The sequence below is a fragment of the Sinohyriopsis cumingii genome, chromosome 5, assembly GCF_028554795.1.
Source record: "Sinohyriopsis cumingii isolate HCF-2022 chromosome 5, ASM2855479v2, whole genome shotgun sequence".
NCBI classification, from domain to species: Eukaryota; Metazoa; Mollusca; class Bivalvia; order Unionida; family Unionidae; genus Sinohyriopsis; species Sinohyriopsis cumingii.
In genome coordinates, this window is record NC_142965.1 from 100,503,539 (window position 1) to 100,529,126 (window position 25,588).

The window sequence follows — 25,588 nt, forward strand, 5'->3', positions numbered from 1 at the left end:
AAGTTTAATTAGGTAAAAGCCTGAATTTCCTTGTTATACCTTTGCATGACATGACATCTACTAGGGTATATAATATCAAACTATATTATATGATATAAATTTGTCTTCATCATCTTGCAATATATAATTATTCTAAAATTCATTGTAATCTGCACCTGTACAATACATATAATGACCTGATCATTGTAAATTATACATCCAGTGTTGCAATCTCCGTATTAATGACGCCAGAACATATAATTGATTTCCAATATCATTTTGGATAAATACGCAAATGTATGTAAAAGTAAGATATGCGAGCAGATCAGCACATACTACATGAGATAATACGTTATGTAAATTTTTTAAAAAGTACTTAACGTTGTTCTGATTATAAGAACACTACATATATTGCAATCTATGATGTTTTCAGAATAAACAGCGACAATGACATTATCAATGAAATGTTTCGAACACATTTTATGAGAAAAGTAGTTTTCTGAAGAAAGAAATCCAATTTCTGTATCAAATTTGAATACACATAAAACAATCACTGTTCTAATGTTAGTAATTTAAACCATTGTTACACGTCAGTGTCGCTTAACATGGCTCTGGAACAAATAAAAACAATAGTGACAATATCCATAAAATATTTGCATGCGTAATTATTAGAAGTTCATGTCTTCATTATTTCTCAGAAAAAGCAAAAAGGATTTGTATGTTAAACAAACTATGCCAGAGAGATGCTTGCTTTCAATTACATTAAAATAATCACTTTTTCAACGTAATTTGCCGTCACTGTTTACAAATAATGAGGTAACAAAGTGTTTAATACCCCAAAACGCCTAATTTTATTCCTGTCGTCTTCACTTGCTACATAAAAAAACCCAATGAGCGTTAGCAACGGTTAGGACTGTGCCAATATTTCTAGTCGCACAGGTGTCCCAATACATGTGCTACATCAATATCAGAGAATTTGTTTCTGAACATAGAAAGATGAAAAATATTCCAATGCAAACAAAGTTGCAATTCCACATTAAAATAAAATTTTCCATTTTTATTTACAGACAAGTTTTTTTCTATCTCAATTAGCAATACCTTATATAAATCATTTTACTCCACCTCATTCTTCTTTTCATATTTCCTTCCAAATAGGTCGTTATACGATACCAATATCAAAGACTATGTGACTCTCATATGGGTTTACTACACAGAATTCTACCTTTTTAACTGATGCTGATTCAAAAATTAATTATGCGTCTATCTACAGGCGCATTTCTACTCAAGCATGAGTCAAAATGTCATCCAATTTACCTCAGCTATGTTTAAAAAATTTGAAGAAAAAATATATGGAAACGTTGTCATGCTGTTATCTTTATTTACATAAAACTATGATTGAACGTGTTCTAATATATCCTAAGTAAAATTCGTTCATTACCAATATCCTTACGCTAATTTGCTCCTGAACATGAATCCGTAATACACAACAATGACACATTGATGAAATAATTGCCAAAGTATTTTGATGACGACAACATTAATTTCTCTCAATATGCATGCATTATTTAAAGTCAAAACAGTAAAGTTTTTTTTCCATCTTTTTAGATAATCATAACTATTCACTATCCTAATGCAAGTTTGCGTCAGTATGTGAAAACGGTGTCACATTTAATTCTATATCAAAGCACTGTGTACAGTAAGACAATGTTTCATCCTTGTCGTATTCGTCTGATTATTTGTCTCAAAAGGACCAATATATTTTACCTTTATCATGCAATGGGGTGATAGTGCTAGGCAATATGTCACCTAGAAATAAGTCTTCCAACTCAAATTACTCCAACCGTGTTTACATGACCAGATGATGTTGGATTTATTAAAATACAAATCAATGCACAATTGCTAGTTCGACTACATCTTGTCAATTTGTTTACAAATAGGTGGCTCAGACTTTGTCACTATTACATATGATGTTTATTTCTTACGATTCTCATACATGCAATTGTTAAATAATAGCTAGAAAGTGACTGATTTGTCAAAATAATCATCTCATTTATACCCTGGCATGTAACACACACCCTTCAATTTTACGTTTAGCTCTTTCATTTTTCTGAAATTTGAAAAACAGCGATATATACTTGGACAGCAACTCAAATGTCTATTAATCAACACAATGCAGGTCTCTGCAAAGATCGACGTACATTTTGTGGATAGCCATTTCTAAAGAACGTCGGGTACATGGCGTTATTGAACTTAATTTCATGGCATCACTACAGCGGGCTTTAACATACATAGTTTCCTTCAGATGCAACTGCTACGATATGTTACCAAAGCAATAACTATGTCAAAGACAATGCTATATTGGCGTTTGATTTAATGACTTGTCGCAAAAACGAAATCTACAAAAATCATTACCTCAAGATACATTCTACCTACAAGTGATAGTTATCACTAAATTTATTAAGAAGTGCAAGCAACAATATTCAGTGATTCGCTGTCAATGTGTTAACTGCATTTGTGAAAATAATATGACTGAAATACTGAATATCATTTGCGCAGGACGATCAGACAGAAAACGGAGACTATGGTCTATTTGACATCATGCACATAAATATATATACATCAACATCAATGTTAAAAGATTCTTCTTACTGCAATTTCTCCATTTCTTTCCTGGAAATAAACAATATTCATATACAGATGTATACCAACAAGAACGTGAATACCTACATGATTATTCTGATATTACATTGATGACTAGCATATTATTCAAATACGGACTGGATTCCTAATAAAATACATAATCGTTGCTTTATCATTATAGATATTTATCTAGTAGATTAATTGAAGATAAAAGCATGTTGGCTTCACAAGTAAGAAAACAAAACACACCGATTATATATAATAAGATGTATACATTAAAATCATGGATTTATTTTGCACTTCTTGGATTGTATTTATCCTTCTCAAACGGAGATCTGGTCAATATATATTTATGAGTTTGCAATATACACAGATAATTCGCTTCAGTCTCTGCACGAATATAATAAAAGTGACGTCTTGGGCGTCTTAAAAAAATTACCAGATGTGAAAACATCATTAGCCTGTTTTCTCAGTGACCATAGTAAAACCTATTAATTGCAAATATATTGATGCTCTATTATAATAAATATATGACTTTCTACCATAATAATATACTCCATCTTTGCAGTAGTACACATAACCAAGGTAAAACGTTATTATTATTTCTTTATATATATTTACACCATTACTAAGTGTCTTGACCCCAAAGATCGTTTTTGAAAGAGTGACAATATCAATGACATGTCTGAAAATGTATTATGATGAAAGATATATATATATATATATATATATATATATATATATATATATATATATATATATATATATATATATTATATATTTCTCATTCCAAAGTAATTACTTATTTTAAGACAAATCAGTGATATATGTCTGTGCATTTAGATAACCGTATAATATTTACTATCTTAATGTAATTTATTGACAGTATTTGAAGACATTCTTACAGTTAACAAAGCAACAAAGCGATGAGAATAAAAAGACACAAGCCTGTATTATTATCTTATTTTTCCCAGTTCTTATGTTCTGAAAGTACGATTGTGCCTAACCAGTATCAACGACTATTGCGATATTTCTACTTAATGTTTCAGCTAAATGTAAGTGTCTCAATCATACTTACTCCATCAGGATACGAAAATGTGTTTATTTAATAATGAGACATCTAATATGCAGATACTATAATATTCAAATTATGCCTTCAAGTGTTGCTTGCTTGCGAACATATCTTTTAGACGTTACAATTATCAACAACTATATTAAATTAATATGCTATTTCTACAATAAATTTCAGCATTTTTTGTATAAGACGAATCCTAAGTGAATCATTTGCTTAGATGAGTTCATTTTTTCCTACTATTTGTTAAAATACCGTCCGTTTATAGTTTAAGTTCGTTCCTTTGTTCCAAAAATGTGCAAATCAGTGATACGTCCTTGAAAAAGAATTATAATGTATTACGTATTTTCAATTTCTTTGTAATGTGTTGTCCTTTTATCATGGTTATATCCTAGGTATATTTAATTTGTATGGTGTAACGAACCTTTGTCAATAACTGTGGGTTGTAGTTGAACCTACCTGTCTAAAATTATTTATTTATGAACAACGTATATAATAACTGAATTGTCTATTATTTTATGTTATCTTTTTAAGATGATTACTACATGCAGGTAAACATGTTTTATATATGTTGAGCTGAAGGTCTAGCCTTTGTTTTGGAACAAAGAATGCTTTGGAGTAATTTGTGTACGAATGTTATGGAAAAATAACATCATCTTGCTTTGATATTGCGTCTTACCTTTTTATATAATTGTCGTTTAATTCAGAATTACTCATTGCATGTCTTAACATCAGATTTACTACAATCAATTTAAGTTGTGTTTCAAACAATATATGAGAGTTTTCTTAAAATCAATTATGCAATGGAATTACAATCTGATACATATAATTGTTTAGGCTGAATTTCTATTTTAGGATTATTGCGGATCCAATCAATGGAATTTTAGATTACATTATCGCAATAAATCAAGACTGTTAGTGCATGACTTTATTCTAGGCTTTTTCTAAATCAGCACCTTCATGCTTGGAATGCCACTAGAATTCACTCGTAATATTCTATGCATTAGGACTTGTGATAGAACCTATATGACTTTCTTGGACTTAGTTAAATTTATATTAAATTAATATAAATTATTAGTTGAATTTTAAAATACTTATTTGCTCCTCTTTTATGTTCCATAAATGAAATGACTATATAATCATACGAAATGTGTGCTAATCAAAAGAGTACGATTCAGTTCTAAAATCGAAGTTAATTTTGTGCAAAACAATTTAACATGATAATCGTAACATATGAAGCGATTTAATTCACTTTTTCCATGCAATCACTTCTTCAGGTCATTATTGTTTCGAGGCTAACTGCTTCCATACGAACCGCTCCGGTGGCCTAGTGGTTAGAGGGTCCGCCTCGGATGCCCGGTCGAGTCATACCAAAGACTTACAAAAATGGTACTCACAGCTGCCTCGCTTGGCGCTCAGCATTAAGAGGTTAGTGTTAGGACTGGTCGGCCCGGTGTCAGGATAATGTGACTGGGTGGGACATCATGCCACATGTCTGCGGCATGATGCCCCAGTGCTAGACATCACTAAAAACTTCCACACTGCAGACATCGTAGCGATATGACTGAAACATTGTTAAAGCTACGTTAAAAATCCAAATCACACACACACACAAACGCTTCCATACGCTACCATCTCCAAAAACAGTGACGTAACAGCAATGAAAGATTAGCATTCCACTTTCCGATAAATAACGAACACGGAAACCATAAATCTCTAACTCAAGATAACCTCTTCCGTGCGAGATGCAGACTATATATATATATATATATATATATATATATATATATATATATATATATATATATATATATATATATATATATATATATATATATGTATAAGATCATACACGAAATGGAGAATATGGTCTATCAAACGTTAGTGATGTAAGTGCATCAACAAAGAAGTTATCTGGAAACATTGTCTACTTACTTTAATTTTTCAGTCTCCTTCCTGGAAGAATATAATACCCAATTACATATGGATTCCAACATGATCTTGGATAAAGCAAACATTATAATGCTAACATTCACATTCAGATAGGGATTGGTTAGACTAAAACATACAAGCGAATCTCTCGTTATATATATTTCATCTGTGTAGTAAATCAATAAGAACATTTACGTCTTTCAATTAAGACAACAATGCGCACGGATTAAATGTACTAAGATAGAAGAGGTAAATATTAAATGTACTATAAAGTCATACGATGATATCTACCATTCAATGGAACATCAACTTATATTATACCGATAGATTTGTACCATCTGGTAATATATCCTGCTTACATAATTTAATCTAATCGTCATCGACAGCTTAAAGTTTAAGGCCGTTGCTTCGTAAATGTATTAATCGAATATAAAAAATTATGTGGCAAGCAAGGAATCTACATACATCTTTACCCCAAAATGCAACCGATCTGCAAGTGACATGGCAAACTAGAAGTTACAGAATAGAATGTAACACTATCGAGAGATACGTTGTAAATGTGTTAATTTTATTTGCAAAAATAAAATGATTGAAGTAGTACAATTTCTAAATATTGATAGAGAAACAAAGTGCAAATATGGACTATGGTCTAGTTAACGAATCACTATAAGTGCATCTACACAGACATAAATCTAGACACGTTGTTCTTACTGCAATTTCTCCATCTCCTTCCTGGAAGAATGAAACAACCAGATACATATAGATTAGAAAAGAGTGAATACAAATATAACATCACATGTTTGAGAAAAGTGTTTATGTTTAGTATTTCCCTCAGGAAACAAATGTTATTTATGTTACAAGTCAATACGTTATGTTCCTGTTTTAAGATAAATATAAACTAGTCATTCTGTTAATGTAGGTTTTCGTTATTATTTGAATACGTTGTTACAGCTAATCAAATATTAAAGCGCTGAGTATCAAAAGACACAAAATTGCGTATTTGTTTTCTTCGTTTCATTTTTATCTTCGGAAAGACCATTGTATTCTACCAATATCACGCATTGGGGTGATATTTGTAGGTGATGTTTAACCTAGAACCATGGTCCCCAATGTAATTACTTCATCAGTGTTCGAAAACGTCTTTATTAAAGATTGATGCATCAATTACTGAAATAAAAATAAATACTCAATTTCAACTTCAAATATCTCCTTCATATTTTAACGAACATGTATTAGTGTATCATGCGTCAATATATGGGCTCATTGCTATACACTGCTACTGAATTCGTCATAGATCTGATTATAATATTCTACAGTCATTATTGGTGCACCACGAACTTGCATCATATCTCCTCTGCATTAAATACCATCTTAACTTATCAGTTCCTTATCATGCATCTCTGCTACTAAGCGACATCTCCGTATGATAAATATAACACAACTAGTGAATGACAATCACACATATCAAATAAACTCGTTTATCTCTTACTGCAGTACACAAGTGATTACGCTTAATGCGTGACAAACGTGCCATAACAATCAAGTGCAGAGTACCATTTCAATGGTGTTTACCATGTCATAGTAGGTTTCAGGGCCCATCTTCCTGCTGCTAAAAGAGAATGGCCTACGGCTGAGATAATTTGGATTTCCACCAGAATAGCTATTCTAAAGCAGATCCATGAAGTTGCTAATAAGAATATCGCTATTTGTATACATGCCGCAAACTCATCCTACTACAGTACTAAGATAAAAGAAAGGTCCAGTTGCAAAGAAAGATAATGTCATACATCACATCCAACGACCGTCTCTCAGTAAACCTTCCACACACGTTACTGTCTCCATAACCTCATTTATATAAGTGAATATGATACGAATTCGATCGAGAAACATTCTACCTACTGGAATTTTTCCATCCCCTTCCTGAAAAACAAAAACAATAATAAACACATGGATACAAATAAGAGCATCAATAAAGACACACATACAGATATATATATAGTTAGTTAGTTAGTTAGTTAGTTTGATAGATAGATAGATAGATAGGTAGATATATCAGAGTTGACTAGCACATGCTAATTTCAAATACGGACTCGGACTCTGTGGCTAACGAAACATTGAAGCAAGTCTATCTTCAGATATCTCTAATCTTTGAAAAGAAAGAAAGATAATAATTTGTAGACCTTCAAAGATCAAAACAGACCACATCGATAAAATATATTAAGACGGATGCGGTAAGAAACATGGACGTTTTGTTATTGTGGAATAATATCAACTATTTTATAAAGAACATGAATTGAGATTAGACTAATGTATATGCACGATATTACTATATATCATGTTCAGATAAAACACTACAGTCTGTATCAGAACAATATAGTTAATGTTCTTCGCTTCAAAAACTTATTTACGTAAAAAAACAATATTCTTACGCACTTTTCGAAAGCCCATATGCAAATCAATTTCTCATAAATATATTTACGTTGTTTAAGAATAAATCTATACATTTTGCAATAAGGCGATTCTTCAGCATATTAAGATTTACAGCGATACGGTTTGAACGACGCATCTGCAAATTTAACTTGGTAAGGAGAAATGTTATAAGATTGGGGATGAGATGATATTTAATAGATGTCATCAATCGTTATAGAAAATATTGGGCTGGACTTGATTTGATCCATCAAATGTAGCTTTCGCAGGTTGCTAACATGGCTGCGTATAAGCAACATACTCAACATCTGCAAGATAGGTCCAGTTTAGTGCACAAGGTGCACTACAAGGAGTTAGCAGAACGCGTGAAGCCCAAATTCGTTGAATATTTGCAGCAGCACGTAACAGCCAGGTTTAAGAATGAACTTACCAAGACATGGGTTTTTACTTTAAATTTAGATGTAAATTTTTTGTATTTACGTAAAATATATTTTCAAGTATTGTTATCACATGAACAATTTCATTCCTTTTAAGCTACATAGAGCTAATATAGCAATTTCAGTATTGAAAATAGAACTTCGCTTTCTCGTAATATTCCAGAATAATACTTTCTTCACTTCTAATATTACAGTAGCTTGATCTATTTATATATATGCCACTTAGTTCACGTTCTTCGATTTGTTTGCACAAATGTAAAAGAGTTCGTCTTGACGTTTGGATACATTACAATTAGAAAACGTTGTTTGGGTGATCAATGGTGATTTTTTGTCACCACATATCGCCCCTTTCTTATTAATCGTGTGGTCGCTGAATGAGTCCAGTTTCTGTTCACATACCACATGTTTGCTAATATTAATTGTGCGTGATTATTGAATGAGCCCATTTCCTCTTCACACACTACGCTTTTACGAGCAAAGATTGTGAAAGCATTGGATGAAAATAATTTGTTCCTTATATCACACCTATTCAATTCTATAAAGTTATGTATAATTATTGAATGTATATATTTATCTTCAGATATCACACTTTCATAGAATGAAACTCTCCATCTGATGAACTTATAAGCGTTCGTCGGGCAAACATACTCCCCGATATGACACACAACTTCCAGTAGTCGTCAGTTAGGAGGCTGTCTAAGGGAGCCAACACGTATTAGTTGGAAGCAGTCAGAGGACAAGTTGCCTTCCCTTATCTATTGCAGTCCACTAGAATTCTAAGTGATAATGTAGTTTTCTGCCTAAGATTGGTTATTATATGAATAACGAGGATCTCCTCAGTAGCGACCCACCCCCTTTTTACAGTCGTAATCAATAATAAACTGAGTAGGAGTCAAGTCACACATATCCATAGAGTTGGCAATATCTTCGTCCTCATATCGGTGACTGCAAGCAAAGAAAACAAAATCAACCGTACACGAAACGTACCCGAATGTCAGACCCAATGTCAAAGTTCGCATCTCCACCACCATGAAGTGAATCAAGGAGATTGCTGATTATTCGGTTTATTGCTGTATAATTTATTTGCATCTTTCATCTTGAATAAATACGTATAGTATATATACAAAGGTCTAACTCTGTCATGCTTTTTGTCCAGTTTATTGCATAAATGATAATATGCATATAATCAATAATGTGTCACTAGTGACACGGTTTGTTATATCAAAAAGTGAAGAAACATAAAGTATTTAAGGGTTAAAAACTGTTGCACATATAAAAATACCTCACACGTTTTCAGTATTAGAATTCATCATTACAGATAACAAAGGACAATGTCTTCTGTTCACTAAAACTCAAACTTTCATCATTTTCTTAATCATCTCATTATTTGTATTTTGAAAGGATCATCATACAAGTATTAGTGATGCCGTTAAATGTCTAGAGCGTGTTTAAAATAGACGTAAGTTTCTAAGTCGAATAGCTCCATCAGGTTTTGAAAACGTCTTCATTAAATAATGAGGCACACATTATATACAAAATATCATCCTCAAATGACTCTTCTTATTTAATTACAAATAGGCTTTTAACTGTTAGTAACAAAGACTATGTTAGCTTCTTGTAATAGTCCTACATAAAATTCTTACATTGTAATATATGACATTGTAAAATAAGACCGTATGTCAATCATGTTTTAATAACTGATCACATTTGGTAACATGACACCTATCAAACTAGTTCATTAAAGCGTTCAGAAATTTGGAAGGTGTAAGATATACTTGGACAACAATTCAAAAATAGTTCAGCCAAATTGCAACATCGAAGAAACTTCTGTGGAAGGCGAGTTTGATAGATGTTTTAATTTAATTTCCATGGCATCGATTCTTTAAGTTTAAACAGATCATGTATGTGTGTATGATTTGGATTTTTAATGTAGCGTTAACAAATTTTCAGTCATATCTCTACGATGTTGAAGTGTGGCAGCTTATAGTGATGTTTATCTATTGGCATCATGCCGCAGACATGTAGCATGATGTCCCACCCAGAAGCATTATCCTGACACCAAGCCGACTAGACCTACAAGTCTCTGGTATGAAACGACCGGGGATCAAGCCCATGACCTCCCGCATCCGCGGCGGACGCTCTAACAACTAGACCACCAGAGCTGTAGGTCATTTATGGCATATGTTACTAACGCAATACGCGATTACGACAATGATCCAACCTACATTACGACTTAAATTCTTGGTTTGTTGCAAGCACGAAATCTATAAATGTCGTTCAACCAAGAACTCCAAAAAATTTGCAATACAAGAGTTATTCGATATTAAAAGTAACATAACTGCACGCAAAAATATCATTGGATGCATTATCAAGGTGCTAATATTATTTACACAAAAAAGACAATGAAACTGAAACGAGTTCCATCTAAAAATTGATGAAACATAAGTTCAATCTATGCTTTCCCCACAGTCATCTATATAAATGCATTTACATCTACATATATATCAAAACATTCGACTTACTGCAAGATCTCCATATCCTTCCTGGAAAGTAAAACAATAGCCATATACATATTGATAAAAACATGACCGTGAATAAAATTTTAATATTAGAGGTCATCATATTTATTTGAAATATAGTCTAGGACATTAGTTTTTACTTGGAAATTCTTAATCTTGTAACCAAGCTAGGATCCTTCAGAAATTGATCTATATCCTGGTTTTCCTTTTGTGTATTAGATTTTTATATCACTATTGATTGCTTGAACAAAATACTCATTCTTACCTAATTATTTCAACTGGACTCAACTGTCTTATTGTAGTGTTCAGTTTTCAATTGGCAAGATTTATTTAAATTATTAACTGGAACTACAAAGTCCTCAGTAATTCTTTTTTGAATAAATTATTAGTTTTTAATTATTGTAAATTCATTCAAGGATATTTTGTATTAGATTACTGTGATCCATTAAATGCTGGCACATTAGCACATTCACGACTACAGTGACATCAAAACTATCATGGTTTGGAACAAGCATACAGTGTTAACTCCAGTAAACTTTACTTTGTTCTACTGAAATAGTTTCAAGTAGATGTTGAAAATCTTTTTCCGAAAAAATCTATGTTTGAGATGCATCCTTAATGATGTCGTTTGGCAGGTGGGAACTCTATAATTTCATCGTCATGGTAAAATGTATTTGTTTACTTTGGAGCATCTGGAAACAAGTGCTCATATCCAAATATTAAGTGCTATTGTAATTTTTCTATTGTAGTTGTAGATGTGAAACTTTCTGGGCTAGACTATTCGCTGTTTCTGAATCATAAAGATAGGTTAAACCAAAGTCACTAAAGTCGGATCTCATTCCATTATATAAATCACCACTGTGTGGGCCAGTTGTAACTAGATCGACCAAACACTTTCAAACATATTCCTTTAATATGTTTATATGGCAAAGGATTTTTGTTTTAGTTTTCCAGGAGTATTACTAATATAACTGTAATTCAAAAGACTGACAATACTCTTAATTATAACGACCTTATACCTTAATATCATTGTTGACGGAGTAGAGTGAAGATTAGTTCTAGCTATTTCACAGACTTTTGACGATTCATATTTGAAAATTTAATACATATTCAAACGGATTATGTTTTGAGCCTTCGGTTGAAAGGACTTTCTCTTTTAATCGTTTCAATGGTTGATGGACAGTGTGTTCAAAATCTAGTTAAAAAATTAATGATTCTTTAACCGATTTTCTAGCAGCAAACAAAAGCAAATGAACACCTTCGTCCCAAATTTTCCGGTATCAAAGTAATTACACCGAATCCTAGTCTTCAGAGTTTGATGAAATCTGTATAAAGCCCCATAACGTTCAGAATAATAGAAGATGTAAATCGGTGAATGCGTAACTTGCTGAAATATTCAACAACAAAAAACAAAATTACCCAGGATCAGAATGGACAGACATGAGAAGGTAAAACCGTGTAAAAACAATATTTTGTTAAAACTTTTGTTATTTTATTTACATATTCCTCAAAAGAATTTCCTCTGAAAATCTCGTGAACGCATACACTATGGTCAACTAATATTGGTTCGATGATTTGGTCTTTGGTTAGAGACGGACACAGTGTACTATTACTATTATTCTGCTAAATAGTTAGTCAAATGCAGGAAATTGCCGACGAGCCTAAGGTACCATCTGATAAAGTGTTCCTACTAATTGGCATGTGTCACAAGGTCTTTAATACTTAGAAATAACACTTTTAATACTGGGCAAATACTAATCATTCAAGATCTTGGGATAAGCATTAATGATGCCTAAATGAACGGCCAAATAAGCTTCATGGGCTAGACACAGCATTTTCTGAATGACTTAGGAAAAACAATGCGATAGCTCACATACTACTCATTACCCGTTACCAGCGGGTACCTCGGCTTGCCTACGTCTTCTCATAAGGACCCAACCATACAAGCTAGTTATACAACCATGGATTTTATGTTCAATGCATCGATCTCCTGATCACAACAAGGCTTGTTATTTACAACTGGAGTAGCCAGATCATGTCTCCGGATAGGTTATTGTCTAGCAAACATTAATTTCATCGATTGACAAGAACGTCTGTCAAGAGTTCTGAGACTTAGACTTAAACATATTTATACCAAAGAGAGGAACATTAGCAAATCCGCACGTAGCTCGTTGATTAAAATCTCTTTCAAAAGAAGAGGACTTCTCAGATAAAGGCAAGATATCTGATAATAAAAGTCTCAGAGAACTTTCTGTGTCCATTAAACTTTTAATATTGATATGACTGGTAGAACCTGGAATATGTGAGGTAGAAAGTTTCGACATGCATGGTTCTTAACTATCCATAATAACATCAGAATGATATTTTTGATGCAACAATTGTAGTGCTTTCAATACAAGACCATGACCGTGACCCTTTATAACCAATACCACTTGGAATAGCTCTGGCCTGATTATGTTGCTAATTTGTCAATCGGTAGCAGCCAGAACTACCGTTTCCGTTTTGTCTTGCAATAAATACACAGGAAGAGAGAAGAGGTAAGGCTTTCTGATCAGTGTTGTAAGAAACCTGTTCTCTAAAGGTTGTGCCAGATTGAGATTGGGATTTGGAAGCGATAGAATGAGACTGCGATGGTATTGTACCAAACAATACTACTGAGAGGACGATCCCTATTTCCCAAAGTTTCGAACTTGTGTTCATCAAGGTAGACCATGACGTTAAAATGGATGCAATTCTATAACTTTCAGCTAATAAGAGCTTCTAATTACATCGTAATATTCTTGGCAGAGCATTCCTATCGAATAGGTGTTCTTTTCCCTTGCAAATCTGAGATGATTCTGTCCAGTTTGGTTCGCACAGTTCCTGTTACACACAAACCTTCAAAATAGAGCAACTAACCACATTATAGTCAGCAATATGTTATACTAACTGTGAAGTTTAGGCTTCAACCGCTTTACCAATAGTCCATATTTGTAATTATAAAGTCCAATGCTCTTTTGGCTTTTACACATTTTCAGTATTGTTTTTAAATGAGGAAACTATTGATCACTTTTTTCCTTTAAAATGGTTTGATAACCAATTATTTCTTGCAATACCAAAACATGAACTTTTATATAAAAGATAGGTGCATTCGACATTGCCACTTGAATTTCATTTAGTGGAAACTGCATTTGCACCTCTTCTTTTCTACTTGCATTTGCAATTGTGTATCTTTTCATGTTATCTTCCTCGTTCTCCATGTTGTCCTTCTACAACTGCATCTGTGTTGGTCTCTCTTTTTTCTCAATCCTCAACAGTATTTCTGTTTCTTCTTTATGATGTTGCTTTTGCATTTGTTTCTTTTTTCTCTTTCTTCTCGCTAAAGTAGAAGCGTTTGACCCCGTTTCTATCTGTTGCTTTATTGTCCAGTTTATATTACTATCATTTCAGAATCAGACAGAGACTTGTTAGTCAAAAACCCAAATCACATTAATCGCAACATATCTAATCCAGCAAATATTCAACCAAATTACTTTCATGTATTACTTCGTTAATGAAATGTTCGCTTCAAATGGATAACATTATCCGGCATGCTGGAGCGATTATTACTAGTTCAAGGAATCTAATCCATCCTGGTTAGGATCTTGAATGAAGTTTTTCTCTTTAGATGACTTGGTGAGAGAGTGTTGTTTTCACTCTATATTAAGAAAACATGTGAAATCAAAATATATGGGACTAAAAAAAATCGTAAACAATCTAAACTTTAATTTCAAAACAACGGTATGTGAATTGTGCATGTAGAGATGAACGTATTAATGTGCCAGCGGCCTGAACTATAGTGATGTGTTTACAATCTTGATGTATCAATGCAATATAATACAAAAGGTTGTAGAATGAATTCACAATAATTCCAAAATGATTTTTTTGGTTCAAGAAGTATTAATGAGAAATTTGTTTCCGGTGAATAATTTAGGTAAAAAAATCCACCCAAAATAAAAACTAAACAGCAGAATAAGACTTAATCTAGGAATGAATAATTCATCTTGAAAGCAACATGGATATAAAAAAGATAAGATACAAAAATAGACGCAGCGTGCAGGTGAGTTTCCTTTACATAACCAATCAAAGGTATCAACAAGTTTAGGAATGTTTAAGTGAAAAGCTCATGTTCTAGATTTAGATTCAATCGAACACATTTACCTCAAATAATAATGATCTGAATATTGAATTTTCAATTAAAGCTAAGTGTAAACTATCTACTATGTTAGTTGCAAAAAAGACCAAAACACACTTACAAGGTAGAAGATGAACTGATTTTGGGTTAAGAGGAATTACAATATATATATATATATATATATATATATATATATATATATATATATATATATATATATATATATATATATATATATATATATATATATATATATATATATATATATATATATATATATATATATATATATATATATATATATATATATATATATATATATATATATATATATATATATATATATATATATAAAATTTATTTATTTATATGTGTGTGTGTGCACCGTAGCCATTTTTCCGTATGACCCTGTAGAATCGTTTCGTTAGCAACATCCTTTTACTCTTCTAAGAAACAAATAACAAAAAATAATACGTTGTGTAAAATTGAATTACTCCAAGTTGATACTATATTCGTCAAAGCTAACTGCCTTGATACCCAAGATACTTAATAATAAAGGAAACAGCAACAATGACCCCAACTATGTAATGGTTGCAACAGTATGTTGATGAGAAAACTACGTTCAGTATTTGTTTGACGAGACAAAAATGTATTTATGTTTAAACATATCCTACCCATGATATATGTTCCAGCTTTTAGATACACATATAACAATTGTTATCCGAATATGCTTCCCCTAGCAATTTGTCTTCCCGTGGAGTTACGCTATAGGTATTCGAGAACAAGTTTATTAAATATATTCGGGTACAATTGAATGCACCTGTTCAACAGCGTCTTCTACTTATTCGTCACGAAAGTGTATTTCATACGTCAAAAATTCTAGTGTTTCTGTGTACTCCATACTTTTCTCTTGCATGACATTCCGTTTGCTTATAAGACAACTCGGTGGTAAATATTCCGTCAGTTAATTTATACTCTGACATTTATCACAAAATTATAACAAATTCCAATTAGGAGTTGAACAAAAATAGCAAAAGCCGTGCGGAGATTTTCATCTTCCTAACGTCATCCATGAACGTGTATCTATCTCGAACCATTCTACTTACTGCAAGGTTTCCTTCTCCTTCCTGAAAGAAAACAAATATACATGTATATATCGATACTAGCAGAAGCGTGAACAAATACAGAACCTTTACCTTGTTGACCAGTGTATGATTGTTTCAAATACGGATTGGGATACCAATCTAGCTGGACGAGTTAAGAAACGATTTTAGTTTACCCATCATGTCATGGTATCTACTATGCTCGAACACACTAAATGTCTGTGTGTGTATCTCTGTGCAATATATATTGATTACGTAATTTGTTGCAGATAATAGTTAATAACTTTCTTGAGGAAGAAAGGGCTTGACAGATTCACATTCAAGGTAATATGGTATATACAATTTTGATTAAAACCTTGTTGAGTTTAACGAGAATAGCACGTATCTTCCTTCTGAGATTTGTCCGGAACACCAAATAAGAAAAAATGATAGCATCAAGGATATGTTTGCAAAGGTAGGTATCGGAAACTTATTTACGCTCAGCATTGCTCAGAAGAAGAAAAAAAGTGCATGTTAAAGCGACAATTCCAAAGAAGTTCATGGTTTGAGGAACGTATCGGTCACACTCCCTAATCCACTCTCCGCCAGAATCTGAAAACACTTTTTCAGATAACGAAGCGTGAAAAGTTTTACTGTTCTAAAGAACTGTTCTAAAATACGTGTTCTCATCCATGCCTGATGTCTAATCACATTTGTTTCCTGAAAAGATTATTGAATGGTAACTATGTCAGAAGTTGTGATAACATTACAAGGGCAAAAATCATCTAGAAATAAGTCTTATACCTACTTTTATATAAGGAGTGAAGCACCAAATTCATCAGATTCTTACACACATAACCTTACGTTGAACTGCCGCCTTACATTTGTGCATACGGATAGATTTAGTAGACGCAAATAATATACAAATCACGTACACCTCATTCGATATCACTGAACGAAAAAAAATCACCTTTTAATAAATGATGAACGATTAGTTAACAATGAAGTTTGTGGTGTTTATGAAAATAAATAACATCCATTAATGAGTGTAACTCGGTCACATATTATAAATGTAACCATCTTATATATATATATATATATATATATATATATATATATATATATATATATATATATATATATATATATATATATATATATATACATTTCGTAAAGATCAGAAAGTGTTTTTCTTCAACAGATTAGTCATATTTTGCAACACGATCGTGATATATAATGTGAATTCATTTAATTATAATAGCGCCATCTTTTCGAGTGTTAAACAAGGTCTTTCCTTTTGGTGTCTGGCTTATAGATACTTTTTTGGCATAATAATGAGATAGTGAATGACTACATTTGAAATCACGAATTGCCATAAGCATAAAAGCGTAACATTATTTAGCCGAAGCATTGCGATTCAACATGCCAGAGGTATAGCTGGACAAACGTATGCATAAATGCATGGCTAGTGAAACATTAAAATAAACAGGTTGCTGGATATATGTCATGTTAGACGAACGAGGAAAGAACGGCATATATACATATCCCAGGTGGAGAAAATATATTGCAGTGGAATAAACTAGGATCCACAATCTAAGAAAGTTGAGTTGATTGTGAACTCCTGTAATTTTTTTTACCATGGTATAAAAGCATCGCAATATATCTTGATCATATCGCTCACTTTGTCTGCAGCATTACATTTCAACAGTGGTCCAAGACTTGCTAAGAAACATTTCGTCTAAAATAGGGATCACGTCATGCATTTGTCTCGATTGTGCCAGATAAATTGATCTCACCAATATATGTCTACTCAATTATAACTTTCTGCTCAAGATAATGCATCATACCAAATTTAAATAGTCATAGTTACTGAGATTAACACGAAAACCACATTTCCTGCACGTAAGTTGGAATGTTTATGAAATTAATTTGATAAGAAGAGTATTAATGCTCAGCATTTGTTTGAATCAGCACAATTTTTTTATGCTTTAGGAAACATATGATACATGTTCCTGCTTTTTGATCCACTTGTATCAATCACTCCCCAATGTAATTGTCCGTCAGTATTTGAACACATTGCTAATGCTGCCGAAGATACAAAGAGTTGCTTACAATAAGAAGAATTCGCCTTAACTCGTCTCATGCTTGTTTCCCGATAAGAACATTGTGTGCTATCAATCAAATCACTGCATCGGTATTTTGTAAACTTGTATATAAACAATGAGTCATCAAACATTGGAACACAATCGAATACACATTTACTTTCAACCTCCCTTGTTGTCAAACAAATTATCGGAGATTACCCGCACTTCATACGTTATTCCTAAATTACATTCAGCAGTTAAATATATGATTATTTGAAAGTAAATGTTTACGTCAGCCTATGAGCTCATTTGTACCAAATGGACTTGTAATGCTAGAATTCAAAGATTGTGACTACCACGAAATCTTGAAATTCGAATGAGAATTGCAAAACACACACACACACACACACACACACACACACACACACACACACACACGTTATATATAGGTGATATCTTAATTTGCAAGCAAACGGAGTTATAGTGAACGTATACCAAATACAACTTAAAATTGAGGAAACGAACGCTATAAATATTCCACTTACTTCGTTTTCTCTGTATTCATGCTGGAAAAAACAACAAATATCCAAATAAATAGGAGTACAAGGGTTGGCGCGATTGATTCTTGTTTTAATTCCGCAATGCAATGCAAATGATGTCCTGAGTTTTACATTATCCATCCAATTAATGATTTTTTCAAAAATCGTTTCCATATCGTGCTCTTTACATAAATAATGAATAACTTTCTATCAGAAAAATATAAGGGCATTTGGCAGCAACAGGTCCTCAAGAGAATGCGGTATGAGTAATTTAACTTACGATGTAGGGTCTTGAGAAATGACATACACTGAGCAGGCGAAAATTGAATTTTGCATATGTGCATGTAAGGAGGGAACTTCTTATTTATTTTATTGTGTTCAGTTTTAGTTGTAGTTGTGCTTAATGTTGTAGTTAGATATAATCTAAGAGCAAACATTTGTTTGAATTTGTTTGAATTATTCACTGAAATTACAAAGTGCTCATTGAATTAAATCATTATTATTGAATTGTGAATTGATTCAAAAGAGTTCATGACAATGCAACTTTGATACATCATAACTGCAGAGCACTACATTCGATGATCTCAGATGAATTCGGAACACTCGAGTCTTGTAGACTTTAGTACAGCGTTTTCGCTTAATTTGGATTAAATTCATAATATTGTTAGTGCCTCTCAAACTGTAACTTTATAAAATTGAGAATTCAATTACTCGGTCCGTTTCATAAAACTTGCTGATTTTGCTTCATTATGTTAGATAATGACCATAAAGTCGTATAAAGGTAAACACAATTTCATCCTTGTCTTGGTCATCCAGGAATTTCGTTCCGAATGGAGCAGTTAACATAGATTTTCTAACGTATTCTTATGAGACGTTTGGGTGCAGTTTTACGTAGAAACAAGTTATCCATTCGCATTACTCCATTCATCCATGAAGCCTTGTTTTATAAACTTTGAGACCAACTATTCCAATACAATCAACAACACAATTCATCATTCAAAGATTTCTTCTAGTTCTTGTTTCCACATAGTTCTATTAGACATTAGCAATCTAAATCATTCTAACACCTATATTATATATCCAACGGAACAAGCGTATATGACAAACGTAATGGAAGAATATCGTTTAAAATCATAGAATAGAGACATCTTGAATTAAATTAAAATTTAAGCGAAACTTTCGACGAATTCACGTTGCAAGATGTATAATGGAACTGAAGGCTACTAAGTTGCAAGTAACACACACACACACACACACACACACACACACACACTTTCACATGAGGACAATATAAACCAGAGACGTGATTAATCATGTCTATTTCACTTACTTAGTTTTCATTAGCTCTTCCCTGAAACGAAAAGCAATATCCACACATATATGGAGACACATCTCATTGTGACAATAAATATGCTATTGTATAGTTAACTATAATATAATAGTTTCAGTTATTACTTGGTAGCCTAATAAAGCACACAAGTCAATCAGAAGATTACAACACATATACCTTGTACATGGAGCAATATTATGCACCGAAACGACTTAAGATGTATAAGATAAACACTTGAGTTTACAATGGAAACCTGGCATTCAAATTCCCTACTACTGTATAAACTATGTACGTTTGCTTTTGGATTTTTAATGTAGCCTTAACAAGTGGAGTCATATCACTACAATGTATGCAGTGTTGCAGTTTATAAAGATGTCTGCCAATGGGGCATTATGCCGCAGCCATATGCCATCGTGTTCCACCAATCACATTATCCTGACACAAGACAGACAAGTCATGACACTAACTTCTTAATGGTGATCGCCAAGCAGGATAGATGATAGTATTATTTTTATTATAGTATTATTTTTATTATCATGGCTTGGCCAGGGTTTTCAGCCCACGAACCTGAAATATCCGAGGCGGACGCTCGATCCGTTTATTCGACCAGAATATATATGATGCCAGTAATGTTTATTCGTTAACAATACCCGAGTGGCGTAGTGGTCTAAAGCGCTCACCGTTAAGGATCAATGCCATCTCAACTCTGTCTGCGTGGGTTCGAGTCTCGAGTTCAGCCAATGTGGGTAGGTGAGAAAGCTTGCATGATTCTGTCATTGGGCATACTGTGCTGAAAAATTGCGTTAAACCCTGCAACAACAACATTACCAATATACTTCCACTGAATTATAATCAATATATAACATATTGTCAGAAGTTGATTGAAAGAGATTGGAGGAAAGAAATCCATAGGAAATGGATTATGTCAAACTGAGAAGATCCTAGAGATTAGGATGAACGCCTTTCCGAGGTAATATAGTAAATCACATTTAAATTGACATATTGGCCGAGAGTCACACAAACACTACGTAGCTTTCTAAGATGGTTCCAGAAACAAAATCAACAATGACATCATGAATACAATGTTTGCGAAAATATTTTTTATGAGGAAATGTTATTCTGAGTGTTTTGATCATAAAAATCAATTCCGTATTAAGAAGCTCCATTAACTAATATCTGTTTTCAGATGCATATATAAAATTCACGCTCCTGAATTAGTTGTTCGACATGTTTGTTTAAAGTGACTTATCCCTCCGGTGGCCTAGTGGTTAGAGCGTCCGCCTCGAATGCGGGAGATCGTGGGTTCGATACCCAGCCGAGTCATATCAAAGACTTATAAAAATGGTTCTAACAGATCCCTCGCTTGGCGCTCAGCATTAAGAGGTTATTGCTAAGATTGGTCGACCTGGTGTCAGGATAATGTGACTGGGTGGGACATCATGCTGCATGTCTGCGACCTGATGCCCCAGTTGTAGACTTCACTATAAACTGCCACACTGCATACAACGTATCGATATGACTGAAAAATTGTTAAAGCTACGTTAAAAATCAAAATCACACACTCGTTACTCGACTTAATTGCAACAAAGCAAATGTTTATGCCAGATACAAAGGACGGTTTGTATTATTTAAATTCTTTGCTTGACTCCAGAACAAAATACACTGAAATCAATAGTCTAACATTTGTAACAGATACACCATAAAGGATCAAAATGTGATTAGAATCTACTTTAATATATGTTATATATATATATATATATATATATATATATATATATATATATATATATATATATATATATATATATATATATATATATATATATATATATATATATATATATATATATAAAAGGAAATATGTTTCAATGTTGTGCATTTATCACATTTCCAATTCAACATTTAGAAAATTTGAAAAAAGATAAATGGAGAGTAAGGTCTCTGTAACGTCATCCATGCAAAAAACTAATTAAAAATATACATTGAAATAGTCAACTTACAGTGCTATTTGGATAGCTTCCCTGAAAGGTTATAAAAAGAACAATACACTATCTTACTCAGTATGATTTCAAAGTTGAACGTGCATGAATGCATGCATATTATCTGGTTGATTAGTAGATAATTGTTCCGAATACCTACTCAGTGGCTAATGAATAAATGAGGTAAGTCTATAATGACAATGCACACTGGAGTGAATGGCGATAGATGAGGTAAAAACGTGATTAATCGTTGCAGTCCTAACATAGTACCAACTATTAAACAATGCAATCAAGTGGTATTGCATTACAATAGCGATGTGTATTTCCAATATATATACGGAGAATGCACACGATATCCAACATTTCGTTAGATATCTATCTAGCTTGATGATCTACAAGACTTTTTCACAATGACACCAGAACAATATATCCATTGTCGGCTTGCATTAGTTAGAATAAATGTATGATTTTCTAAGAGAAACGGAAATTTATCTTAACTTCAAAAATGCACATGATAACATGTCAAATTTAAATCGACATATAGTTTGAAACTTACAAAATTACCACGACTCTTGCTACTTTTCTTTACTGCGGATAAAACAAATAACAGCAAGCACCTTATCAAAACATTTGGTTGAAAACGTATCCTCTATGTTCAGAATTTGTCTGAATCACTGAAACAACAAGTCCACGAGATATAATAATGTCTAAACGGCACAATCAATCTTCCAAAGTAATGTTCCGTTAGGATTTGAAAACAGTTTCACAGATAATTATGCATCAAGAACTTGAATGTAGTAAGATTTGATCCTTTTCTGACTTGTCTGTTCTCATTTCCGACGTTGTGAATGTAACGGCTCATAACATAGTATTAAGATCCCCATATTTGAAAACATTTTTATAAACAAAGAAGCAACATATATTCGAATACATAACAATACTTTTACCATCAGGTAATTTTTTAATGCGTTATGTATGTTTTATTTGCTTTGTTTCTTAGTGTTTTTTCCATTATTTTATTTCATTATTTCATGTTGAAATGCAACAGTGTATGCTGGACTTAAACCTCTCCAAAATCAAATTTATTTTCTACTTGACATGAATTATTACATTTTTTAAATTATATGAACAATTAATATATAGCTAAAACATTCTCCATCTGTGTGTGTTAAGTACCATGATCATTATTAATAGAAGTAAATATGTTTATTTAGGTCTGGGTCTAGGTTACTAGAATTCCTCTACAATTTAACTACAGTACCTAACCTAGCCCAGTTTCTATATAAAATTTTGGAAACAGATTTCTAATTATAGCTAACATATTATCTTGTAAGCGTTATTAATGATAACCAGAGGTCAAGTAGAAGACAACATAACCTTGCTACTGGAAAGATTATTCACTAATGTTTAAGATCTAGCAAAATCAATTTGTATTGTAGTTATGACCAGTAGTTGATTAAAGCTGTAATTTCTTTCTTCAAATTATTCAATTTAATTGATTGCTCTCTAGAAATACAATAGAGCTACATTAACATTCTTGGAAATAGAAACCTGAATTTAATGAAATACAAACAAAAAAATATATTTTCAGAATATATTACTCTGTTTCAACAATACTTTTGGTACAACAACACAGTACATGCCGCAACAGGCACATAATCACGTTCCGTCTTGGACTTAACTTAGACTTTCGAACATTAAATTATTACTACTTCTGTCTGTCATTCTAAGATTACTTTTGGATTTAATTCGCAATAGTTCGTTTCATTTTATTTTAACCTTGTGTTCTATGAATACAAATTATTTGTTGAATTTTTAAAAGCTTGTTTATTTTCTTTACTATTGCTTATGTTTATACCATAGACCCGTAACAAATATTTGTTATCAGATAGTCCATCCTACGTTATCAATATCAGCTATAATGTGCATTGTTATCCCGATATGATATTTTTATTTTTAACTGTTTGATGATTCTGAAGACAATGATGCATTGAAAATATAAGTTAATTTCTACTATGGTTTTATAGTATTTTCATGGTTTTAGATTTGCTGAAAATACTTATCATTTTTGTGACTTCATTACAATTCCATCTTAAAGGGGAGGAAAGAGCAGAATTATTCTATATATGTATATATCAGAATAGTATACGTACTCAATTTTCGCTAACTTCTCCCTGAAACGAGAACGATCAACAAATATACGAATAAAAACATAAATATGGATAAAGACCTTATAAAAATAAATGAACCGTTTGTATACATTTAATGTATTCACACCAAAGGTAACGCCTATTAAAAGCGAAATAATATCGGGAAATATGCCCTCCTTGGTGATAAAAGTGCAATACATGTCAACATATGATAATAACTAGCTTTGTAGGTTGACGTGGTCCAAACAGTATGTGCCAAACAGATAATGTAACGTTCAGCAGGACTTATCGGAGAAACCCAAAAGATAAACAAAAGGATTAAGTGTCATTTAGAACTCTATGATCATAATCTAAGTAAACTAAGAAACTAGACCAACAAGTTTTATAAAACTTAATAAATAATTAAATTATTAATCTTATCAATGAAAATTTGAGAAGAAGTTACAGTATTATGAAGTTAATCCAAATTAGTCCTGATTGAATTCTATTAAAGTTGAATATATTGAAAAGCTCCATATAAATTTCAAAACCGCAAATATACTGGTCCTGTAATAATGGCGACGTTGCCAAAATGACATTGTCCAGAACTACTGTCGATAATTCTCAATAGGTCTAAGATAAAATAAAAATGTCAAAAAACTGATCGCCTTCTATTTTCATTGCATGGTCTAGACAAATGTTTTTTCTACTCAAATAATATCTACGTATAGCACAAAATATGTCTTTAGATTTGATGCTATGACAGAAACATAAGAAATAAAAATGACTCAAAAATAGGAATTAAATTTGATTGCTCATTTCTTTCATTACATATAGCTTGTATTACGACTTAATTTGACACCATTACCTACGTGACATATCATACTACTCATTATAATATTACGAAACACCTGACCTTCATCTGACCTTGCCAATGCAATAAAAAATGATTAATTCTCCTTGAACCGTCCTAATAGACCTGTCCAAAGAATAAAAGGCCGAATTTCTTTAACACGTTTACTAATTCTATTATTAGTAACTGGCAAGTCGTACGTAAGCACCTACTCATAGATCCTTTGTAATGTTATGCTCTTGATATTGCTACAACAGACCCTAGTCACGCAGACACAACGTAATTAAACATAATCTATACAATTTACGACCATTAAAAATACGAAAATAAGGTACAATAATGTACCTGTAGTTAGAAAACACACACACACATACCTCCCTCATATATATATATATATATATATATATATATATATATATATATATATATATAT

At 32.3% G+C, this 25,588-nt stretch overlaps 1 protein-coding gene across 2 annotated transcripts in view; it reads right to left on the reverse strand.

The window, feature by feature from the left end:
* The window catches only part of LOC149799877 (uncharacterized), a 203,721-nt gene that overhangs the window by 87,323 nt on the left and 90,810 nt on the right, over positions 1 to 25,588 (reverse strand). For both annotated transcript variants that reach the window (XM_089959317.1, XM_089959316.1), the window contains exons 15-24: positions 24,327 to 24,347; positions 22,195 to 22,215; positions 20,195 to 20,215; positions 18,871 to 18,891; positions 16,266 to 16,286; positions 11,010 to 11,030; positions 7,523 to 7,543; positions 6,335 to 6,355; positions 5,627 to 5,647; positions 2,629 to 2,649 (exon numbers count right to left, since the gene is read on the reverse strand). In XM_089959317.1, the coding sequence (XP_089815443.1) occupies positions 2,629 to 2,649; positions 5,627 to 5,647; positions 6,335 to 6,355; positions 7,523 to 7,543; positions 11,010 to 11,030; positions 16,266 to 16,286; positions 18,871 to 18,891; positions 20,195 to 20,215; positions 22,195 to 22,215; positions 24,327 to 24,347 (210 nt within the window). The remainder of the gene's footprint in view (positions 1 to 2,628; positions 2,650 to 5,626; positions 5,648 to 6,334; positions 6,356 to 7,522; positions 7,544 to 11,009; positions 11,031 to 16,265; positions 16,287 to 18,870; positions 18,892 to 20,194; positions 20,216 to 22,194; positions 22,216 to 24,326; positions 24,348 to 25,588) is intronic.